Source organism: Fundulus heteroclitus, chromosome 6 (assembly GCF_011125445.2).
Source record: "Fundulus heteroclitus isolate FHET01 chromosome 6, MU-UCD_Fhet_4.1, whole genome shotgun sequence".
In the NCBI taxonomy this organism is placed as follows: Eukaryota; Metazoa; Chordata; class Actinopteri; order Cyprinodontiformes; family Fundulidae; genus Fundulus; species Fundulus heteroclitus.
The window spans coordinates 12,867,853-12,886,719 of NC_046366.1; the positions used below are offsets into that span (position 1 = coordinate 12,867,853).

Genomic DNA, 18,867 nt, shown 5'->3' on the forward strand with positions numbered 1-18,867 from the left:
TTCTGGCTTTTTTATCCTTTTCAGCCTGTTTGTCATCAAACATACGAAACTCGCAAATGATAGATTTTAGAAATTGCAGAGTAAAAGAGACAAAGACTTCTAATCCCAACAGAGCTAATAAACAACACAAGATGATAAAGAATTTGAAATGTCAACTCTAGTGACGGCTGCTCTCACACACGATGTGAGTTCTTCCTTCCTAAATAGCATTGGAAGAGCAGAACCGTTTGAACTGCCAGGCTAAAAGGTTACTCTGTATTCCCCTAGAAAATATTACCCACCTTGCTCTTAAAGTGATAGTTGGTCAATGAATTACTAAGGTCTAACTAAAGATTGATAAAATACAAAATCTCCTGTGAATGTTTTTATTCCAATTCATTTTACCCACAAGATGGAAGAAGGAGGAACTGATTATCCCTGAACTTCAATTTACTATAATGTTATTAATTTACTAATTACTTTAATTTTACTCACAGATACTCAAAAAAGTATGGTTTGTTATATTTTTTGTAAGTTCTTCACCTGGGTTCAATTTAGCTACTCTTAACCTAGAAAAAAGGTAAAAAAAAAATTAAAATAAGGTAATATTAAATAATGACTAAATTACTGAAGGGTTTCAAACGTAACATCGTGATCATAATAATCTCAATTCATACAGTTCTCCAGAAAACAAAAGGAAACCTGTGAGCTGGTAGTTCTACGGTAACCAGAGGGGGAAATAAATGAATCATTTAAAACAAGGAAAACGGCCAACTTTAAAAGTTGCCGTTCACGCCCCTCTGGTCGACCTATCCAAGCGTGCCTCTCCTCGTTTAGACTGCATTTCCCACAATGCCTCGGCGCTCGTCCTTGTCAAACCTGCCTCGGGTGGCTGACAGGAGTAGTAACGGCGGAGGTACAGGAGCGCGGGTGATGTCTGTCACATGAATTAGGAGGGCGGCTGTCTTTCTAAGCTGTAAAGGGACTAGCACCGCTCATAACCAGACCCATCTCCTGTCAGCACCCCCCCCCCCCTCCCCTCACGGTTCGGGGCTCCGCGGCGCTGATGGTAACGTAGCCGCGGGGAGCTAACGGCTAGCTTACGTTACTTAACCTGGCTGCACCAGTTGGTTAAACAGAAGAGGCAAAGTTAAGCGCAACAAGAGTCAGAGATCAGATCAGAAGAACCGTCCGAGCTGGAGTGAGCTTAGCGAGGTAAGAGGCGGCGTGGTGTTTGATTGTTTGTTGTTTTTTTTTTTCTAGCTGCTTCATTCAACATTCATTGGGTTTGTTTTGTTTGTGGACAAGTTTGAATAAGCCTGGCGTGGCGCACCAACCACACGCCGACGCTACAGCTGTTCCAGGAACGAGCTGTAGAAATGCTGGTAGGTCGGCAGCAGTGTACTCAAACAGAGCCCATTTAAATGTTTTCACCGACGTCCAGCAGCGAAGAAGTCTGCCCGGTCATTGTAGCTACATTTCATTTTATTACTGTACAGGTTGTTAGAAGGTGGCCACGGTGTGATAAGCTTTAAGATAGATACCCCCCAGTAAAACATAAAGCGTTTAAAGGGGTCTAGTTGGTTGTATTTATGTGGACAATTATTCCTGCCACTGCCAACATATTACAACAGGATTATTAAAGTGGTGATATTTAGAAATGCACCAACCAGTAGGTCCATTTCTATTAGAGATATTAGGGAATCTGTCAAATTTCTCATTAACTCTGACTGGTGATCGACAGGTTTGATCTGATTTGTACTTTTCCTTCATTAAAGCAGCTCCCTTTAGGTTTTTTGACCCAAGTATTGGTCATGTGACCTAGAATGCACTCTGGGTCACATGACCCAATCTAGGTTACAGCAAAACAAAACAGACACTTACCTGATGGGACATGTTTTTGGTTCTCTGGTGTAGGATTTAATCTGGAGAGGTGAATGTGGCCCTGTGTTTACAAGGATCTCCATGACTTCTCAGTCTCAGTGATTTTTTTTTACAACTAAAACAGCATCTGCTTCAGGTGAGGGAATCTCATGCAAGGAGGCTCCATCCTACAGGCTGAATATCTTGTAACATCTAGAATATATTAGCAAAGAATAATTGTATTTCTTGGCAGTTCTTTGGCATTGTTGCGCAGACCGATATGCTCATTACGATATGTATTGTCCGGCTCCCACTCAGGGACGCATTTTGATGCATATGTAGACGGTGATACATTTGTGATTGCTTAATCCTCTGTTGGATGCGCAAAACTAATGTGTCTGATAACGGCTGGTCAGACCTCTGAGAAAACTGGACAACGGTATCAGCCAGGAGAATCTCAATCATTGCCCTTCTAACAATATCTTTGCTTTTTTTTTTTGGTTCATTTACATACATGAACTTTAAGTTTAGTCGTTTAAAAAAAATCCTGATTACATTGTTATCCTTTTCCTATTTATTTTTATACAGTCCTGGTCTTCATTGAATAACAAGTACAAAGTTGCACTTCAATGGGAGTGATCGGTGGATCAGTTTTAGTTGCAATAACATTAATAAGCGTTTTTTCAAACTGGAAAATCCCAAAACAGCTACATTTTTGTTTCTTACGAGTGTGGGGGAAGCGTAGGAGCGTTCTTTCAGCCAGCTGACCAGCAGTATGCAGCAATACCTCAGGGAAGGGTCAGCTTCAGGTCGCTTTAAGCTCCATACACGTCTGACATCTCACTAAAAAGGCCTTTAAACCATAAGGTAATGGTTTCATGGAAATCTTTTCTCTGCTTTGAAACCCAAGTGCAAACATTTGTCTATATTTCTATGTAGAAGCCAAACTGGACTTTTCACCGGATCAGATGTTTGCCACATTCATAATGTAGTCGAGGCTTTATGAACGGACAGACTGCCTTCTTAAACTTTGTGGTGATTATTGTATCACTAGGTTACCCGGTTGAACACTTTTATTTCACCAAGAGGCTTTTAGGCCCACATGTTCAATATAGGCAGTAGTACGAGTCAAGAAAGTGAAAAACGATATGCATAAGGAAGAAAGAAGATTGAAATGTTACAGGGGAAAAGAGGAGGAGGTGTAACAAAGGCCTCTCCTGGGCCTCTTGTGCTGCTTTGGGAATCTGTCCTCTTAAAGCACCCTGTTGTGCCGAGGCCAGACTTGGTTACCCCTAACTACACGGCTTTCCAGGAGGCTCGCTGTTTGTGCTCACGGCTGCTGTCCTCTTTTTTTTCTTTTTTTTTTTTTTCTATGCTTTATTTCTGTGAAATGTTGCCTAGTGGCCTTCAGTTTGAATTTCAAAGCTATTTAGCATTCACTGAATTCAAACAGAGAAAGCAGCTGATTATTTTCGAACATCTACCAAAAGGAAATTTTCATTAGTTTGAGCTTGATTTAATAATTTTGCCACAATTCTCTCTCTCTCTCTCTTTCCCCTTTTGGTATTTTGTACCTTCAATTCATTTGAATTGAAGGTACGCGCGTTTACAAAGTCAAATTCAATCAGATTATACAGATTGGGTCAGATCTGTGATTATCTTGACCTACGCCGAAGCATTAGGCCCTCATCTTTCTGCAGATAAACCCTGTCCTTGCACACAGTAACTTTGGCAGTAAGGATGTTCTTCTGTCCGTTCAGTTGGTGGCTCCTCTCAGGTCTCATAGCATCACATTGTCTTCTGATTGGTACCCTCGCTATATTTCTTTGTTTACTTTTGGCACATTTCATCTAAACAAAGCAAGGCTTTAAGGCTTTAGCTACTGAGAGACGCAGTCGGACGCTAGTCTGTGAAAACGGCATCAAGCAGCTCAAGAGATGTTTCTTTATGTTATTTTATGCTTTTCAATAGTTATCTTGATGAGTGAATAAATTAATTGGTTAAAAAAAAGAAGAGATTTCTCCTGGAAATTCAAAGATTTGTTATATTAATGTCATTAACGTTCTTTTGAAACAATCACCAACGATGGGGGGGGGGGAGAAGCCACTGAAAACATGCCATATTCTTTTATTTCAGTGCACATGTTTTATTTTATTTGATGCCAGAAGATTTTCAAAAGTAAACTAAACTTTTTAAACACAGATTTACACTTCAAGCCAGATATTCACAAGCACGACAGGAGAAGAACCAACCGTCTCCTCCCTCTCTGTTTAAGATTAAAAGCACGTCCTGTTTATTCTGCATTACCAGAACCATTTCTGTTTGCAGGATTCCAGAATAATAAGTGAACTGAGAATTATCATACATTTTTCGGGTCAAATTCAGACTTTGAAAGACACTAAGATTAATATACCTGAAGATCTATCATCAGCGTGTGAATGGTTAAATGTGGCGTATTTTTTGGACCATAAGGTGCACCGGGTCATAAGGTGCATTAAATATATTCTTCCTAAGTGTGTAATATCACCCCGCCCCTTCACGTACACAGCTCTCTCCTGAAAGGGTGAGCTATTCGTCTCTATTGGGAGGACGGAGTAGTTGGACGACACGGCCCTGTTTCTAACATAAGGCTAAAATAAACATAACTTTTATATTGAATTAATTTACTAGGTTTATTGTTGCTAGCACGTACTCCGGGCGCAGGCTGTCTTACATGAGTGCACTTTTAGTTTAGACATTACAGTCAGGCAGTCTTGTAGACAGCTCAGGGGTCCTCAGGGGGTGACACAGTGTACCGTAATGCTCCTAATATCCATTAAGTGGAGCGGCTTTTTTGCTCACCAAAGTCGTACTTACACAATTTAACAGATTTTTGACAGAATTATACCACATAAAATCGGTCAGTAAGCACAACTTTAATCATATATAAGAAGCAACGGATTATAAGGCTCACTATCAATTTTTGAGGAAATTTAAGGAATTTCAGTGCGTCTTATTGTCTGAAAAATACAGCAGTGTAAAGCACTTTGGAGTGGTCGGACTTGATAAAGCACTATGCAAGTGCAGACCATTTACCGTCATAGAAAATTCTTATGAAATCCCAAATTATAGTGAGGAGTCTGGAAAGCTTCTCACAATGTTTGCAATTTCTGCCAGATGCTAAAACTATTCCTCTCACTATCTGAACTCAAAGAAATTAATGAAAATGATCATTGTCGATATTCTAGGATTCAGCAAGTTAAGATTTGGCTATCCCTGAAAAAAACACAAACAAGTTTAGACTGATTTTTAATATAAAAAAAATGTTTTTGCACGCCTTTGTGGTTTCAGCTGCGCATATCCACGCTCTCTGGCTTGTGCATGTGGTTAAAAGTTATGAAGCTGAGCCCGGTGTGCCACAGCGAGCCACCACAGGGGTTAAAGGTCGCATGAATGGCCGGCTTGTTTGGTCAAATGATTAGCTCATGGGAAGCATGCAAGGGCCTTTTGTTTCCAAAAGTACTAAGATCACAACTCCAAAGGTTTGTCACCCAAAACCGGTTCCTCATCAAGGCTTTGCTGATTAGATCACGTGTTTGTAACGCTCAGATCTGTCGCTGTAGCGCGGGAGTGGCCTGAAAAGGACAGCAAACCGACACCTTTCACCCACTTCCAGCCAGAGGTCCTCAGCTGTGTCCTTCAAGGAAGCGTTTGCTTTCTCACAGCGTAACACCGGCCGACTTTTCTCGGCAGTCATCTGACACAGCACCTCTCTTCTCTGATTCTACATGCTCGCAATTTCATAGCTGGAATAGAGCTGTTTTTGTTCATATTATTCAAGCAGATAGGCGTGGGGACAGACCCTTGCTGGGTCACTTGATGCTGAGGCTTTTTCCACAGTGGCAAGAGAAAACATTTAGTCATCTACGTGACGCTGTGCTTGCTTTATATTTAGACTAACCTAAAACTGAACTGTCCTCCTTTTTTTTTTTTTTTTTTTCTGCTGACCTCTTGCAGCGCTCACCTTTGGGTGGTACTTGCACCCCCGCCCTCCCTGTGAGTGGAGTGCATGAGCGTGCTCGGTGAGTCCACGGGGATGGGAAGTGGAGTCCAGGAACAGCGGACTGCCCCACTGGCGCAGGGAGAGGTGCTGCCGATCTCTTCCTCCGGTCAGTCCGAAGCAAGCTATGAGGTAACGCGCCACAAATGCTCTTTTCTAATAAAGATCGATCTATTTACTTCTTTAAAAAGGGGAGTGAATATTAGAGAAAGTTATTGCTGTAATATCTAATTTAATGTAATATGTAATATCTTCTGCTCCTATTTGAGTTTGTGGTGTGTTAGAGCAATTGGTGAAGGGGGAAATCTGTTTTGTTTTTAGTGAGCACGGGTTTTGTTCTTCAGTGTGTTAATGGTTTTTTTTTTCTTTACAAGTTTAAAAACTAAACCGATAAAGGATTAAATGGTTTGAAAGAGTTCAGTTAAATTTATTTATATAGCGCCAATTCGTGAAACATGTCATCTCAAGGCACTTTACAAAGTCAGAATCAATCATATTATACAGATTGGTCAAAAATGTCCTATATAAGGAAACAAGTTGATTGCTTCAAAGTCCCGACAAGCAGCATCCAGTCCTGGAGAAGCGTAGAGCCACAGGGAGAGCCGTCTGCATTGTCCATGGCTTTGCTGCAATCCCTCATACTGAGCAAGCATGAAGGGACAGTGGAAAGAAAAACTCCACATTAACAGGAAGGAAAAACCTCCAGCAGAACCGGGTTTAGTATGAACGGTCATCTGCCTCGACCGACTGGGGGTTAGAGAAGACAGAGCAGAGACACAAGAGAGACAAAAAAGCACAGAAGCACACATTGATCCAGTAATCTGTTCTACATTAGATGGTAATAGTGGGTGATCCGTCTTCTCTGGATGATGTCACAGTTAACAGAACGCCAGACCAGGTGTACCTACTATGAAGATAAAGAGAGAGAGCAAAAAGTTAAAAGCTGAAATGACAACAGTCATTTCAATGTAATGCAAAACTGGAGAACAGTAGAGTAAGAAAAATAGACCCTGATGTCCTCCAGCAGTCTAGGCCTATCACAGCACAACTATAGAGATAGCTCAGGGTAACATGAGCCACTCTAACTATAAGCTTTGTCAAAAAGGAAAGTTTTAACATTAGTCTTAAAAGTAGACAGGGTGACTGCTTCAGGGACCAAAACTGGGAGTTGGTTCCACAGGAGAGGAGCCTGATATAAAGGATCTGCCTCCCATTCTACTTTTAGAGACTCTAGGAACCAGCAGCAGACCTGCAGTCTGAGAGCGAAGTGCTCTGTTAGGAACATACGGGGTAATCAGAGCTCTGATATATGATGGAGCTTGATTATTAAGGGCTTTATACGTTAGAAGGAGAATTTTAAATTCTATTCTTGATTTAACAGGAAGCCAATAGGGCACAGCTCATATGAATTTATAATTAAAGCAAATCAGTATGAATACATTTTTAGCTAGAAATACAGCGGCAGGAAGTTTCCGATCACCAGCCATTACTGATTTTTGCCGATAGCCACTTTCCCTTGTACGAGCTATTCCTAACAATTTTCTACATTCATGCTAATTGGAAAATGCAGCAGTTTTGACAATAAAATGTTTGAAGTGAAATAACACAAACGATTCACAGCGATCCATTAAAACTGTTAAAAAAAACCAAACAAACAAAAAACGAAAGACCCATCTAAAACGGTAACATCAAACGTCCTTTATCTAACTGGACAGCTGTTTCTCGGTTCCCTGATCCTCAAATGTCTGCAAACATTTCCAGGTCCACTTCATTATGGAGTTTAGAAGCTAAAAACGATGAACTTCAGATGCGTTTCCATCAGTAACGACTTACACAACGAAGAGTGTTTTTGTTGGCATGACCCACTTCAACTAGCTTGGCTGTGGTGCGTTCGCTGGTCACAAAAGAAATCAGATTTTGTGTTTCTGACTGGGCAATCACCACTTCGATGAACCTAGAAAACCATTCAAATTGTCTATTTCAAGTCACCAGTTAATTTATTTTTCTTTTACCCAACTCTGTTTGTCCTGTAGATTATAGTACAAACTGTTTCCCCCCCCCTAAAGTCACAATTACACAAGTTGAAGGATCATAATGACATAAAAAATGAGGGAAAAAGCCGATTTATCGCATCTGATTCCACCATCGCCTGATTTTGCTAATATGATGCAGCCCTAGTTAATACATCAGTTCAAGACATTTTTATAATCATAGGGAAAGGTCTATAAAAATTAATTGACTGATTTCAGGGTCTCAACCTGGCCGACTCTTAACTAACAAATCTGATTCTCACTCCAAAGCTTCATGTTGAGTTTGGCTGATCTAACATCTGATTTGTGTTTATCCTGATGCAACTCTGGCGTGATGACACAACAGCATCTCAAACACAACTGTATGTATGGTAGGACGTTGTTGAGAATAAGAGTGTTTGTTTGTCCATGGCTACGCAGGACATCAAGCAAACCCGATCTATCCTCAACTCGCTTTTCTCGGGGGCTTTAGCCGGAGCCGTGGCCAAGACCGCCGTGGCCCCGCTGGACAGAACTAAAATCATCTTCCAAGGCAAGTGAGATGCTCCACTGAGCTATATTCACTTTTACATAGCAAACACATTCATGAATTATAGGTAAAAATGACTTCCCTGCATAATAAAAACTGGATGTATGAGGAATGCCGTTCAGACATGCCGACTTATTGTTCATATTTCTGTTTTTTTTCAGTGTCCTCAGCAAGATTCTCTGCCAAGGTATGTCTGAGGAGGAGCATCAAATTTAAAGTTACTTGAACAAAAAAGTGGACTTTGTCACATGCTTTGGTCTAGATAAACACTAATGAATGCAGTGTTCCCACACCCTCTAGACATGGTATGGTTGAAGAAGGTATTAAGGTAATATAATCTCTGTATATTGATTTTTATTCATTACTTTTTTGTGTAATCTCTGCGCTACAGGAAGCTTATAAGCTGATCTACCGCACCTACCTGAAGGATGGCCTCTTCAGTTTATGGAGGGGGAACTCTGCTACGATGGTGCGCGTCATCCCGTACGCGGCCATCCAGTTCTGTGCACACGAGCAGTACAAAAGGCTGCTGGGAGAATATTATGGCTTTCAGGGAGGGTAAGTGCACATTATTTCTGCCAGCTTTTTAAAGAAAAAAAACAAAACTTCACTTCACTTGATTCTTTAAGCATGTAGGATAATTTTGCGCTGCCTTGTGTTTCTTCCAGAGTGCTCCCTCCAGTCCCCAGGTTGGTGGCTGGGTCAATGGCCGGGACCACAGCAGCCATGGTGACCTATCCTCTAGACATGGTGAGGGCCAGAATGGCCGTAACACCCAAGGAAATGTAAGGACACTTTTCATAGTCCCTAAATCTTCTTAATTAAGCTTGACAAAAATGTTATTATTATCCGCTGCACCACTATCTCCAAATGCTTCAGCTGGCTTTCTGTCTTTACAAATAGGTTTAAATATGCGGTAGTAACAACTGCAGCCACACTGAACCATTCGTCATTAGAAATTATTATTTGGTGATTCCCTAAGTCTAGTGTCCAGACGTTTGGTTGCATGGGCCAAAATCGTCAAGTCAAAAGTACACATGGGTCAAAATATATCTTTTTTTTTTTTTTTTTTAAACTAAAACTTTTTAACATGCTCCGCAATAAAGTAAGTATTCACTGATTTTTTTTATTTTATTTTTTTATTTTTTTTTTGAAATTGTAGATCCAAAATTTACTGTATATTTGCCTCATTAAGATAAAGAAATCGAGTTTAAAACTGTCTTTTGGCCTCGATTGGAGTAAAAAAAAAAAAGGGAAGTATTTTAGTTTATTCTCTTCAATAAGAGTCAAAGTCACTGGATAGATGTCATCTTATATGCGCTAAAATTAAAGTGAATGGTAAAAATTATTGCCACTGTACGTAACATTTTACGTTCTAAACAGATTTTAATATGTTGGCAATAATTTTGAACAAATCAAAAATAAAGTCTCCATCTGCATCAGATCACTTGTGGTGGGGAACAACATTTTTTTTGGTCTGGATTTGGATCTGGTGACTTAATTGGGATTCCCACTTTTTTAGGTAACTATGAGCTCCGTGATGCAAACAGAGTGATTGAATTAGACACAAATAAAAACAATGAGTGCCTTAAAATGACATAATTTATGGATTTGGGCAAGTCTTGCAACAATCTAATTACCAGTACACAGTGTTAGACCTCCAAGGAACGTTTCTGTGGCTACGCACATCTAAATGAAAGGAATTATTAGTTAAACATCTGCAACACATGGAAGAATCTGAATTGATAATTTGATTCAAATGTGTTTGAAGAGAGGCACATCTAAAACATGCAGGTCACTGGACTTTGGCGGCAGGATTTTGGTTTTCTGTTGACACTCAAAGACAAAGTAACGTCCTGTCTTGGGCAAAAGTCGTTTTGGATGTGTTTTTTGTAGCCAGACGTGCTAAGCAGTGGTGAAGTGTTGTTGGGATGTTATGGTAACTTTTATAAAACCCAGTTAACCCAGTCTTAGGGGCAAAGAGAACTGTCCAGACCCTCTGAGCGGACGAGACTTTGATTTATGCGCATGCTGCTTTCTTACAGACATACGAGGCGATAACTCTCAGGTTGATTTTTAGAACATTTACAAACTCTTGACATCCATCTCAGTAAAATGGCCAAATTTTCTTTTGAACTCTCTGCGTTCTAGATAACTATATGGTTAAATATCATTCAGGTTAATTAATGTGTTAAGTTTGTAAAACGTTGAGTTCTACATAACAAAAATGAGAACAGAACAGAATTTAAAAAAAAAATGTATCTTGGTTTATGTAAAGGTAGATGGTACCAATTTTCACATTAGCTTGTGTATAGTTTATTTGATTTATTTATTTGTTATTTATTATAGAGAAAGGCACTTTTATGTTAAGACATGGGGAAAAAAAAAATCAAGTTCAGGTTAACATTTCTTCTAAAATGAGATGCTTTAATACAAAAATTAGAGTAACTCATGGTTCCAAGCATTTGCAGACTTAGAGTATCGTTTCTTAGGCTTGTAAGTTGTAAGCAAATAATTGAAAAAATACTTTTTTCCCCAGAACTTTGACCTTTTCCAGATTATAGGTATTTTGTTTTAACAATTTCAATCTCACAACAAAATAACAAACCTATTACATTTTTACGTTTCCTCCCCCTCCTCTGTATAGGTACAGCAACATCGTGCATGTTTTTGTGCGGATCTCTCGAGAAGAAGGCTTGAAGACGGTGTATCGAGGTTTCTCTCCCACCATCCTTGGTGTCGTCCCCTATGCTGGTCTCAGCTTCTTTACTTATGAAACACTAAAGAAGCTGCATGCAGGTACTAAATGCTTATTATTATTTATCTTTTTTCTCTACACAAAGTATTCTCTTTGAGGTTTCCCAACATTTTTTTGCAAGTGACAACAAAAAGTATTTAGAAATTCCTTGCAGTCTGTAGTGAAAGCCGCACTAAAACAAACGCGTAACAAACTAAAATTACAGGAGTTACATTGAGAACTGTGACGTATTTGCTAAATAAGTTGCTAAACGGCACGCGATGAGTACATTTAGTCCCATTTTCAAATATGTAGATATTCATTGATGTTGTCGTTGCACAAATACGTTAAAGTAACAATCACAACATCATCAAATAGAATTTACCGTTTCATGATAAATCACAATTTTCTTTTTCATGATAGAAAAAAAAAATCACAATAATGAACAACATGACAACGGTTTATACCTAAAGGGGAAGATTTTTATAGTTTTATTTAGCAACTAAAAATCTGAATAGAGCTGCATATATTTGCGCTTTAGCCTCTATGTTCAACGTCTTGGTCGGTCTGCATGCCCCTGCAGGTATACTTGAAAGTTTGTTTGGGAATGTGTCGAACAGAATTGAAAAACACAAAGAATGGAGACAACTTTACAGTTATCTTAATTCTTTGTAGCCTCTATTTACAGGTTTTTCTACCTAATGAACCCTGTATTTAGCTGCACCCATTGTGCCATCAACCCTCCCTGTCTCTGGTTAAAGGGACTATCCCCACATCATGAAGCTGCCTGTTGTATACAGAACATTTCTGAGTCCATCTTTTACAAATTTGTTGGAGCTAAATGCTAAGCTACCAGGCTACACACAACGTACTAACGTTGTTGTAAGCCAACCAAACAGACACGACGCTTACCTGATCAGACATATTTTTGTTTCTCTAAAGGATTTAATCTAGACGAGTGAATGTGGCCTTGCCTGTAGAAGTAACTCCACGACTTCTCAGTCTGATGGTGCAAAGTGGTCTGCTATCACATTGCAAAACACGGAGGGAGTAGGTTTAATTTAGCCACAGTGCAATGTTGCCAGTGGCCTTTAGGGGCGCTAAACCTGCAGGTTGCAGCTCTAGCGCCCCCTAGTGGCTAAATCAGAGGTGTCAAACTCATTTTGGTTGAGGGGCAGCATTCAGCTTAATCTGATCTCAAGAGGGCCACACGAGTAAACTCATTGCAAGATTAAATAGAACTAAAAAGTGGACTTGTTGTTGATTTTTATATTAAGTTAATTTCACTTTTACACAATATATTATGAATAACCTCAGCGTTTTTAAGAAAAGTATGTGCAATTTCAACAATACTTTTACTCAGTTAAACATTTACTTAAGTGCATTATGCATAAGAACTGATCACAGTGATTATACAATGTTGAAAAACATTTATTCACATTTTTTGGAACTTAAAAACACTGTCCTGCATGACAAAATACATCAAGCAGATAAAAATTAAGAAATTATTTGAATTTTTCCACACCTGAAGCTTAATCTGCTAATTAAAACACAGCGCCCCTCGTGGACAATATAGGAACTGCATATTTTCAATTAAACGAAGTACATGTTTTTTTCAATAATTGTTTTATCATTCTCTTCCTTTTATCTTGTCCACTTGTGAAAGTCAAATCTGATGAGCTCTTTGTGGCATCTTATTGCCACTTTGCCAGACAGGACACTTTTTTTTTTTTTATAATGATAATGCATTTAGCCACAGGGCCGGACTAAATTGTTCGGCGGGCCGGATCTGGCCCGCGGGCCGTATGTTTGACACCCCTGGGCTAAATGTTATGGTAATGTAAATTGCTTACATAGGAATTTGTTTTGGGGTAATAGAGTAAAGGGGCTAAATAGAAAGCAATGCCTAACTTCAGATATTTAATGTAAAAAAAAAAAAAAAAAAGTTAAGCTGTTTTTTTTTTTTTTTTACATTTATGTGTTTGGACTGCAGCAAAATGTGTAGAAAAGTTGAAGTGGTGTAAATAGTTTTGCAAGGCGCCGTAACGTCTTGGCTTACAACTTCATCTCCTGTGCAGAGCACAGCGGCCGCTCCCAGCCTTACTCCTACGAACGGCTGGCTTTCGGAGCCTGCGCCGGCCTGGTCAGCCAGTCGGCGTCCTACCCTCTGGATGTGGTGAGGCGGCGCATGCAGACTGCGGGGGTGACGGGTCACACCTACGGCACCATCCTGGGCACCATAAAGGACATCGTGTCCGAGGAGGGCGTCGTCCGGGGACTCTTCAAGGGTCTCAGCATGAACTGGGTCAAAGGACCCTTAGCTGTGGGCATCAGCTTCACCACCTTTGACCTCACACAGATTCTCCTGAGGAAGCTGCACCAAATGGGTTATACCCAGTAGCACCAGAGCCCCGGAAAGCACGGTGACGAGAGCGGAGGGACATCATGCCACCAAGCTGTCTGACGCGAGCCGGGAGAGGAACCCGAGAGACTGTAGATTGGTGGGAAGTAACAAGCGCACAGTGGCTAACAACGGGTTGTTAGGATGGAAAGTAAGGCGAATGTGCCCACTGAGACCTGTTGTCGAGTGCAATATGATCAGTTCATTGTAAAGCTCCAGCCCTGTGGAGCCCTGTGGAGACCGGGTATTGGCGTTATGCCCACAGAGCTCTCCCGTTGAGGTTTAGCAATTAAACCAAAGTTGCAGATCGTATGTTAGTACGTTTAAACACAAGGTTACACTTTGTCGTCCCAGCACAGTGGTTTAGAGCATTAACAAATGGGTTAGTTTTCTTTTGAGATCAAAAGTTTGGAGTTATGTTTTTTTTTTTAAAGTCCCTGACGATTAATGTGACAGCAGACAAGCCGTTCTATGGCGGTGCCAAGATGATTTAAGTGTTGAAAGTGCCCATGTTGTTTATGTTGACTTTAGTGCAAACACATTAGCTTTTTTAAATCGATTATGGCAAATCCAATTTTATCAGTGCAGATCTGACGTGTGCTCTTGAGCAATGCACGCCGAGCAGCAGGATGATTCTTTCTGATCTCAGTCGCTTCAGTTTGCCACATGCACCTCCCTGATCTGATCCCACCTGTAAACACCACCGTCCAGGAGTTTAGTGTCATTACTGCTGACTCTATGGCAACATGGTATTTTATTTTCAACTGCAGTGTTAAGGACGGAAGATGTTTAAATTACCTCCGTATCTGTATACTAGCGATGTCTTCCATTTGCTGTCAGCCATGACAACATTATGGGGGAGTTTCCATACATGCATTTTTTTATTTTTTTAAGAAGACAAAAGATCAACTTTGAAATGTCCCGTTTAGGGAAGATTCAGGATGTAGAGTTGTAGCAGCAGGTACTGAGTGGAAATATGCAAACACCCATGATTTATTGTACATTTTATAGAGCTATCGACGTTGTCTGTATCTAATCCTAACGTGTTAGCTGGTGTCAGACAAATGACTCATTTGACATCCAAGTTGCTGGTTTCACTTTGAGTTCAGCAGCTTAACTCTGGGGACATTATTGATGCAGGCTGAGGGGTGCCAGCGCTTTCTATACTTAGATCTAACATACCAAGGCGGGATGGTTGCTAAATGCAGAGCCTAGTGGGGCAGAGAGCAAGGCATGGCATCCACACCAGACAACAGCAGAAAGAATCTGGACGAGTATTTCTGTATTTTAAGCTCTAGCAGGGCTGCAAAACATGAGTTATTGTGTGATTTATGTGCCTTCCACACTTATTTGCTTCCCTGGTAAATATATGGGGGGGGGGGGAAAGCTCAAAGTAATTTAGTATTCTATTTATTACACATAAAGACATCTGAGTACATTTATTCTTCCTATTTTAATCCCTCTTAACCCCCTCAGTGACATCTATTACTTTTTTTGGGATATTTTAATTAAAATGTCACACCTTTTCAGAGTCCCTGATGCCTTGCACTCTGGCATCATTCCCAAGGCCTTTGGAAGAGAAACTGGCCCACAGTATTACAGATCCCCCGCTATACACTCCACCCACCAGTGGGAATGAGCTCCATGCCCACACATTCCTCCTTTGCTCCACCACCAAATCCAGCTGCAGTGCTTTTTGTCAAAACATCCTGATGATCTTAGTCTCATTTGACCAGAGCACACTCTTCCAGATGAAGGCCCAGTAGTATTTGCATTTTATTTCCACCTCCGGCATGATCCTGGTCACTATGCGGTGCTAAGATAAACTCATGTTCTTGTGAAGTTGCTTTGAACTCTTTGTTTTGCTCTGATTCTACATACATTTATAGGAGAGTAGCTGTTCTCTTGTATCTGTTTTGTGGAGATCAGAGCACCTCTGCCTTGCTTGAATGGCACGTTCTCTTGTTTTCCAACTTTGAAAAGCGCCCCAGAGAAACGGGCCTCTGTCATATTTTTACCTCAGAGAAAGGGAACGCGATGGATAAATAATTAAAAGGCCCTAGACATTCAAGTTAATGTAAAAATAACTTTATTAAAAATAAATCCTAAGCTCTCAGTGAGTGTGGCACCAGTGATTGGTGAAAATAAATCAGATTTTTAAAGTAAAAGTGCCCCCATATCACTGAATCAATGTACTCAAATTAAAGGTTGGAGTTCCTGAAAAATGTAAACATGTCCCACAACTAATTTGCTTTGATAATAAAAAAAAATGAGTCTGTTTTATAGTCTTTTACCCCCCCCCCCCCCCAAACCAGCATTTGCTAATGAGTGTGGTGTGTGATATTCAGTCCATAGATCCTGAAGCACAGAGCTTTCAAAATGTTGAGGAGCTCCATAAAATAATTTGGTAAAACTTTGTAATTTTTTTTGTCTCAGTAAATTATATCATTTTTTTGTGTGTTTAATTATTTCTGAGCAACACAAGCAGCAGAACAATTTTTTTTCATACAGCTTTGTACATCCTGATGTTTATGTCTGCTTGAGAAATTAGCTGCACTCCAACACAGATTGTATGCCCCCCCCCTAACTGTGGGAACGAACCAATCAGATGCTTTGTTTGATCTGAATCTGCATCAATATATAAAAGGTTCTTTGTTTCCCCCAATTGTTGGCAGATGTAAAACCAAAGTAAAATAAGATGATCTAAGCAGCAAAGGTGGAAGTTTTCCAGCTTTGACCCTTAGGTAGATAGTTTAATAAATGCCCACCTTTAGTGGGTCTGTTACAGCGCTTAGGTCCTGTTGGGATGCAGAGTTTGCTCTGAGCTGTCCTTTAATCCTCCGTGCAGCGGCAGTGCAAAGCAACCTCCTGGGGGTGTTATTCTAGGAGGGAACACTTTTCTAACACCTCTCCTATCGACTGCCAATTACATTAAAATCAATCGGTTGCTGATCCAACCCTGTAGTGACATGAACTGATCAGCTTTGAGTCTGTAACCAGCGCGGCGTCTGAGCCGGACGCCGTGCGAGGCTCAAGTAACACGGTAACCCAAGCCTGACTGAAGGGTAATTCCTGACACTCAAGTGCCTAGCAACAATAGCGTTGTTTTTATCGCGACTAACGCCGCTAACCTCTGTCAAAGGTTTTTTTACCCGGTTTTGAAGTGATGAGTTTTTAGGAAGCAGGCGTTGTTTGAAAGGGGTTTTCATTTCAGTGACTGAATGTATTAACTACTGTACAGGTCCACGTTTGCCATGTGAATTTTGTAAAAACTATAACTGCCTTGCAGAGTATTTTTGTCTGAGGGTTTTATTGTTGGTATACGAGAGTCCCAGTTCGTTCCAACACCATTTGGGCCGATTTTTGAAGACAGTTTCATTTAAAAAAAAAAAAAAAAAGATTGAAAAAGAAAATAATTTAAATTCAATGTGTATTTCTCCATAGAGGGGACACAAGGACAATCATAAAATTGCCAAAAAGTTGGATGTTTTTGCTTGTTACACAATCAAATGAAATTGGATGACAGCAGCTTTGCTAGAAAGTAAAAATCTATTTTTCATTTCAGTAAAAAAATTAAAATAAACTGCCATAACTTGTGTGCTGCAGCAGATTAATATTGTGGGATTTACTTTTGAGTGCAGCTGTTTTTGCAACTCCCTGTTATTTGTGCCAACTGAATGTAACACAGCTACTAAGCAGCCTCATCATGTGTCCAGTCTATAGTAATGATGGTGGCTCTATGATAATATCTTATCTTCAAATATCAAATTCTGGAAATAAAACTGGATGTTCACAATGCAGTGATTTCTATAATTCTTTTCCCATTGTGTGTTTGTGTGTTTATGTATTTATAGCATTCGCCATGATTATCAGCATCTGTGGAGGTTAAAATCCTGAATTATATCACTGTGTCAAACCAGGCTGTAGATGGGGGACCCTAGTTATTTTGTCATCATGCACAGTAAACAAGATGATAAGGGAGATAATTTGCAAAAAATAAAATAAAAATCTAATCTCCATAACATTTAGCTGCATGCCAACCATATGTTTTGGAGGTTATGCGAGGAAGGAGCCTTTTTTTTGTCTACATGGGGTTTGATAAACTTCACTGAGACTTTATCTGAAATAATGACATTTTGTTGAATGAGACTTTATGTGAAGCACATCACGCTCACTTTAAAGTACAGTGGGTACACCCTGGAGAGGTTGCCAGTAGAGATAGGTTGGGAAAGGAGGAAAGATCCCGTCTTTCTTTGTGCTCCACCTTCATGAAATGTTCAAGGAGAAATGTAAGTGCTCTCCCGTTGGCAAAAAAAAAAAAAATTAAACTTTTTTCACGATATTTTCAGTTTTTAAAAACATACCTGTCAATAGCAGGGGTTGTACGTATCAGGGCTTTTTTTAAAACAACTTTTATATCTGCATGGTGCAGTTCTTACCCATTGAAGAAGTGAACACATTAACAGCTTTTTGTAATTCAGTGTTTAAAGTCTGCAATAGAAACAAAATAAAACATACTGATATTATTATTATTATTATTACTGGTACTACTTTGTTCACTCTACAGTCATTGTGTAAGGACATGTTTTAGCCACTGGAGGGCGCTCTGTCCACACGAAGCCGTGGTCTCGTCCAGCTTGCAGTGCATGGTTAAAGCCGGCAGGGGGCGGAGCAGCCTGGTTCTTGCCGCTGAAGACAGAGGCACTTGACAGAGGCCGCATTCACGCTTTGTACTTCACCGCGAACGCATCATAACGTCGTGAACCAAATAATAAACAGATTAGAATAATTTTATTGAATTATATTACAATATTTAATACTGTTTTTGAGGTTTGCTTTTGATTTAACTTTTTTTTTCCTGGCTAAAGAGAAATTCAGAAAATTGATTTCAGGGTGAATTGTGTTCTTTCTAAATCAGCAGTTCTATTTGCTTGGCTCTCTTTACAGACAGCTAGACTCTTTGTAGACATTTTTCTTAATACAGCAGAAAAAAGGGCAGTATAAGAAAGCAGCTAAAGGGAAGACAGAGGCTAATTAGAGACTGAAGGAGAGAAGGATGGGGGCTGTTGGAGGATGTGGTTGCTATAGATACTTGGCATGATGCCGGATGGAGGCAGTGCCAATTTGCATTCATTCAGATGATGGTTGCACCTACAATAAAACATCACTGGAAACATTGCTTTCATTTCCATGTCTTACCGTCAAGTTAAATGTTAAAAACTGTTCTTCGTATCATTTTTATACAAAAGCCACTGAAATCTAATTTACAACATTGTATTGACCTACTTT

At 39.9% G+C, this 18,867-nt stretch overlaps 1 protein-coding gene across 1 annotated transcript; it reads left to right on the forward strand.

The window, feature by feature from the left end:
• Positions 1–838: 838 nt before the first annotated feature.
• Positions 839–13,872, forward strand: slc25a42 (solute carrier family 25 member 42). The gene is made up of 8 exons (XM_012874654.3): positions 839–1,194; positions 5,839–6,013; positions 8,332–8,443; positions 8,602–8,627; positions 8,832–8,998; positions 9,109–9,225; positions 11,088–11,239; positions 13,256–13,872. Exons 2-8 carry the CDS (start codon positions 5,891–5,893, stop codon positions 13,576–13,578), a joined length of 1,020 nt encoding a protein of 339 aa, XP_012730108.2. The 5' UTR covers positions 839–1,194; positions 5,839–5,890; the 3' UTR covers positions 13,579–13,872.
• Positions 13,873–18,867: the final 4,995 nt, after the last annotated feature.

Coding starts and splice junctions, on each gene's coding strand:
- slc25a42 (XM_012874654.3), top strand. CDS start 5,891: ATGAGCGTGCTCGGTGAGTCCACGGGGATGGGAAGTGGAGTCCAGGAA. Junction 9,226..11,087: donor GCCGTAACACCCAAGGAAAT/GTAAGGACACTT, acceptor TCCTCTGTATAG/GTACAGCAACATCGTGCATG. Junction 11,240..13,255: donor ACTAAAGAAGCTGCATGCAG/GTACTAAATGCT, acceptor TCTCCTGTGCAG/AGCACAGCGGCCGCTCCCAG.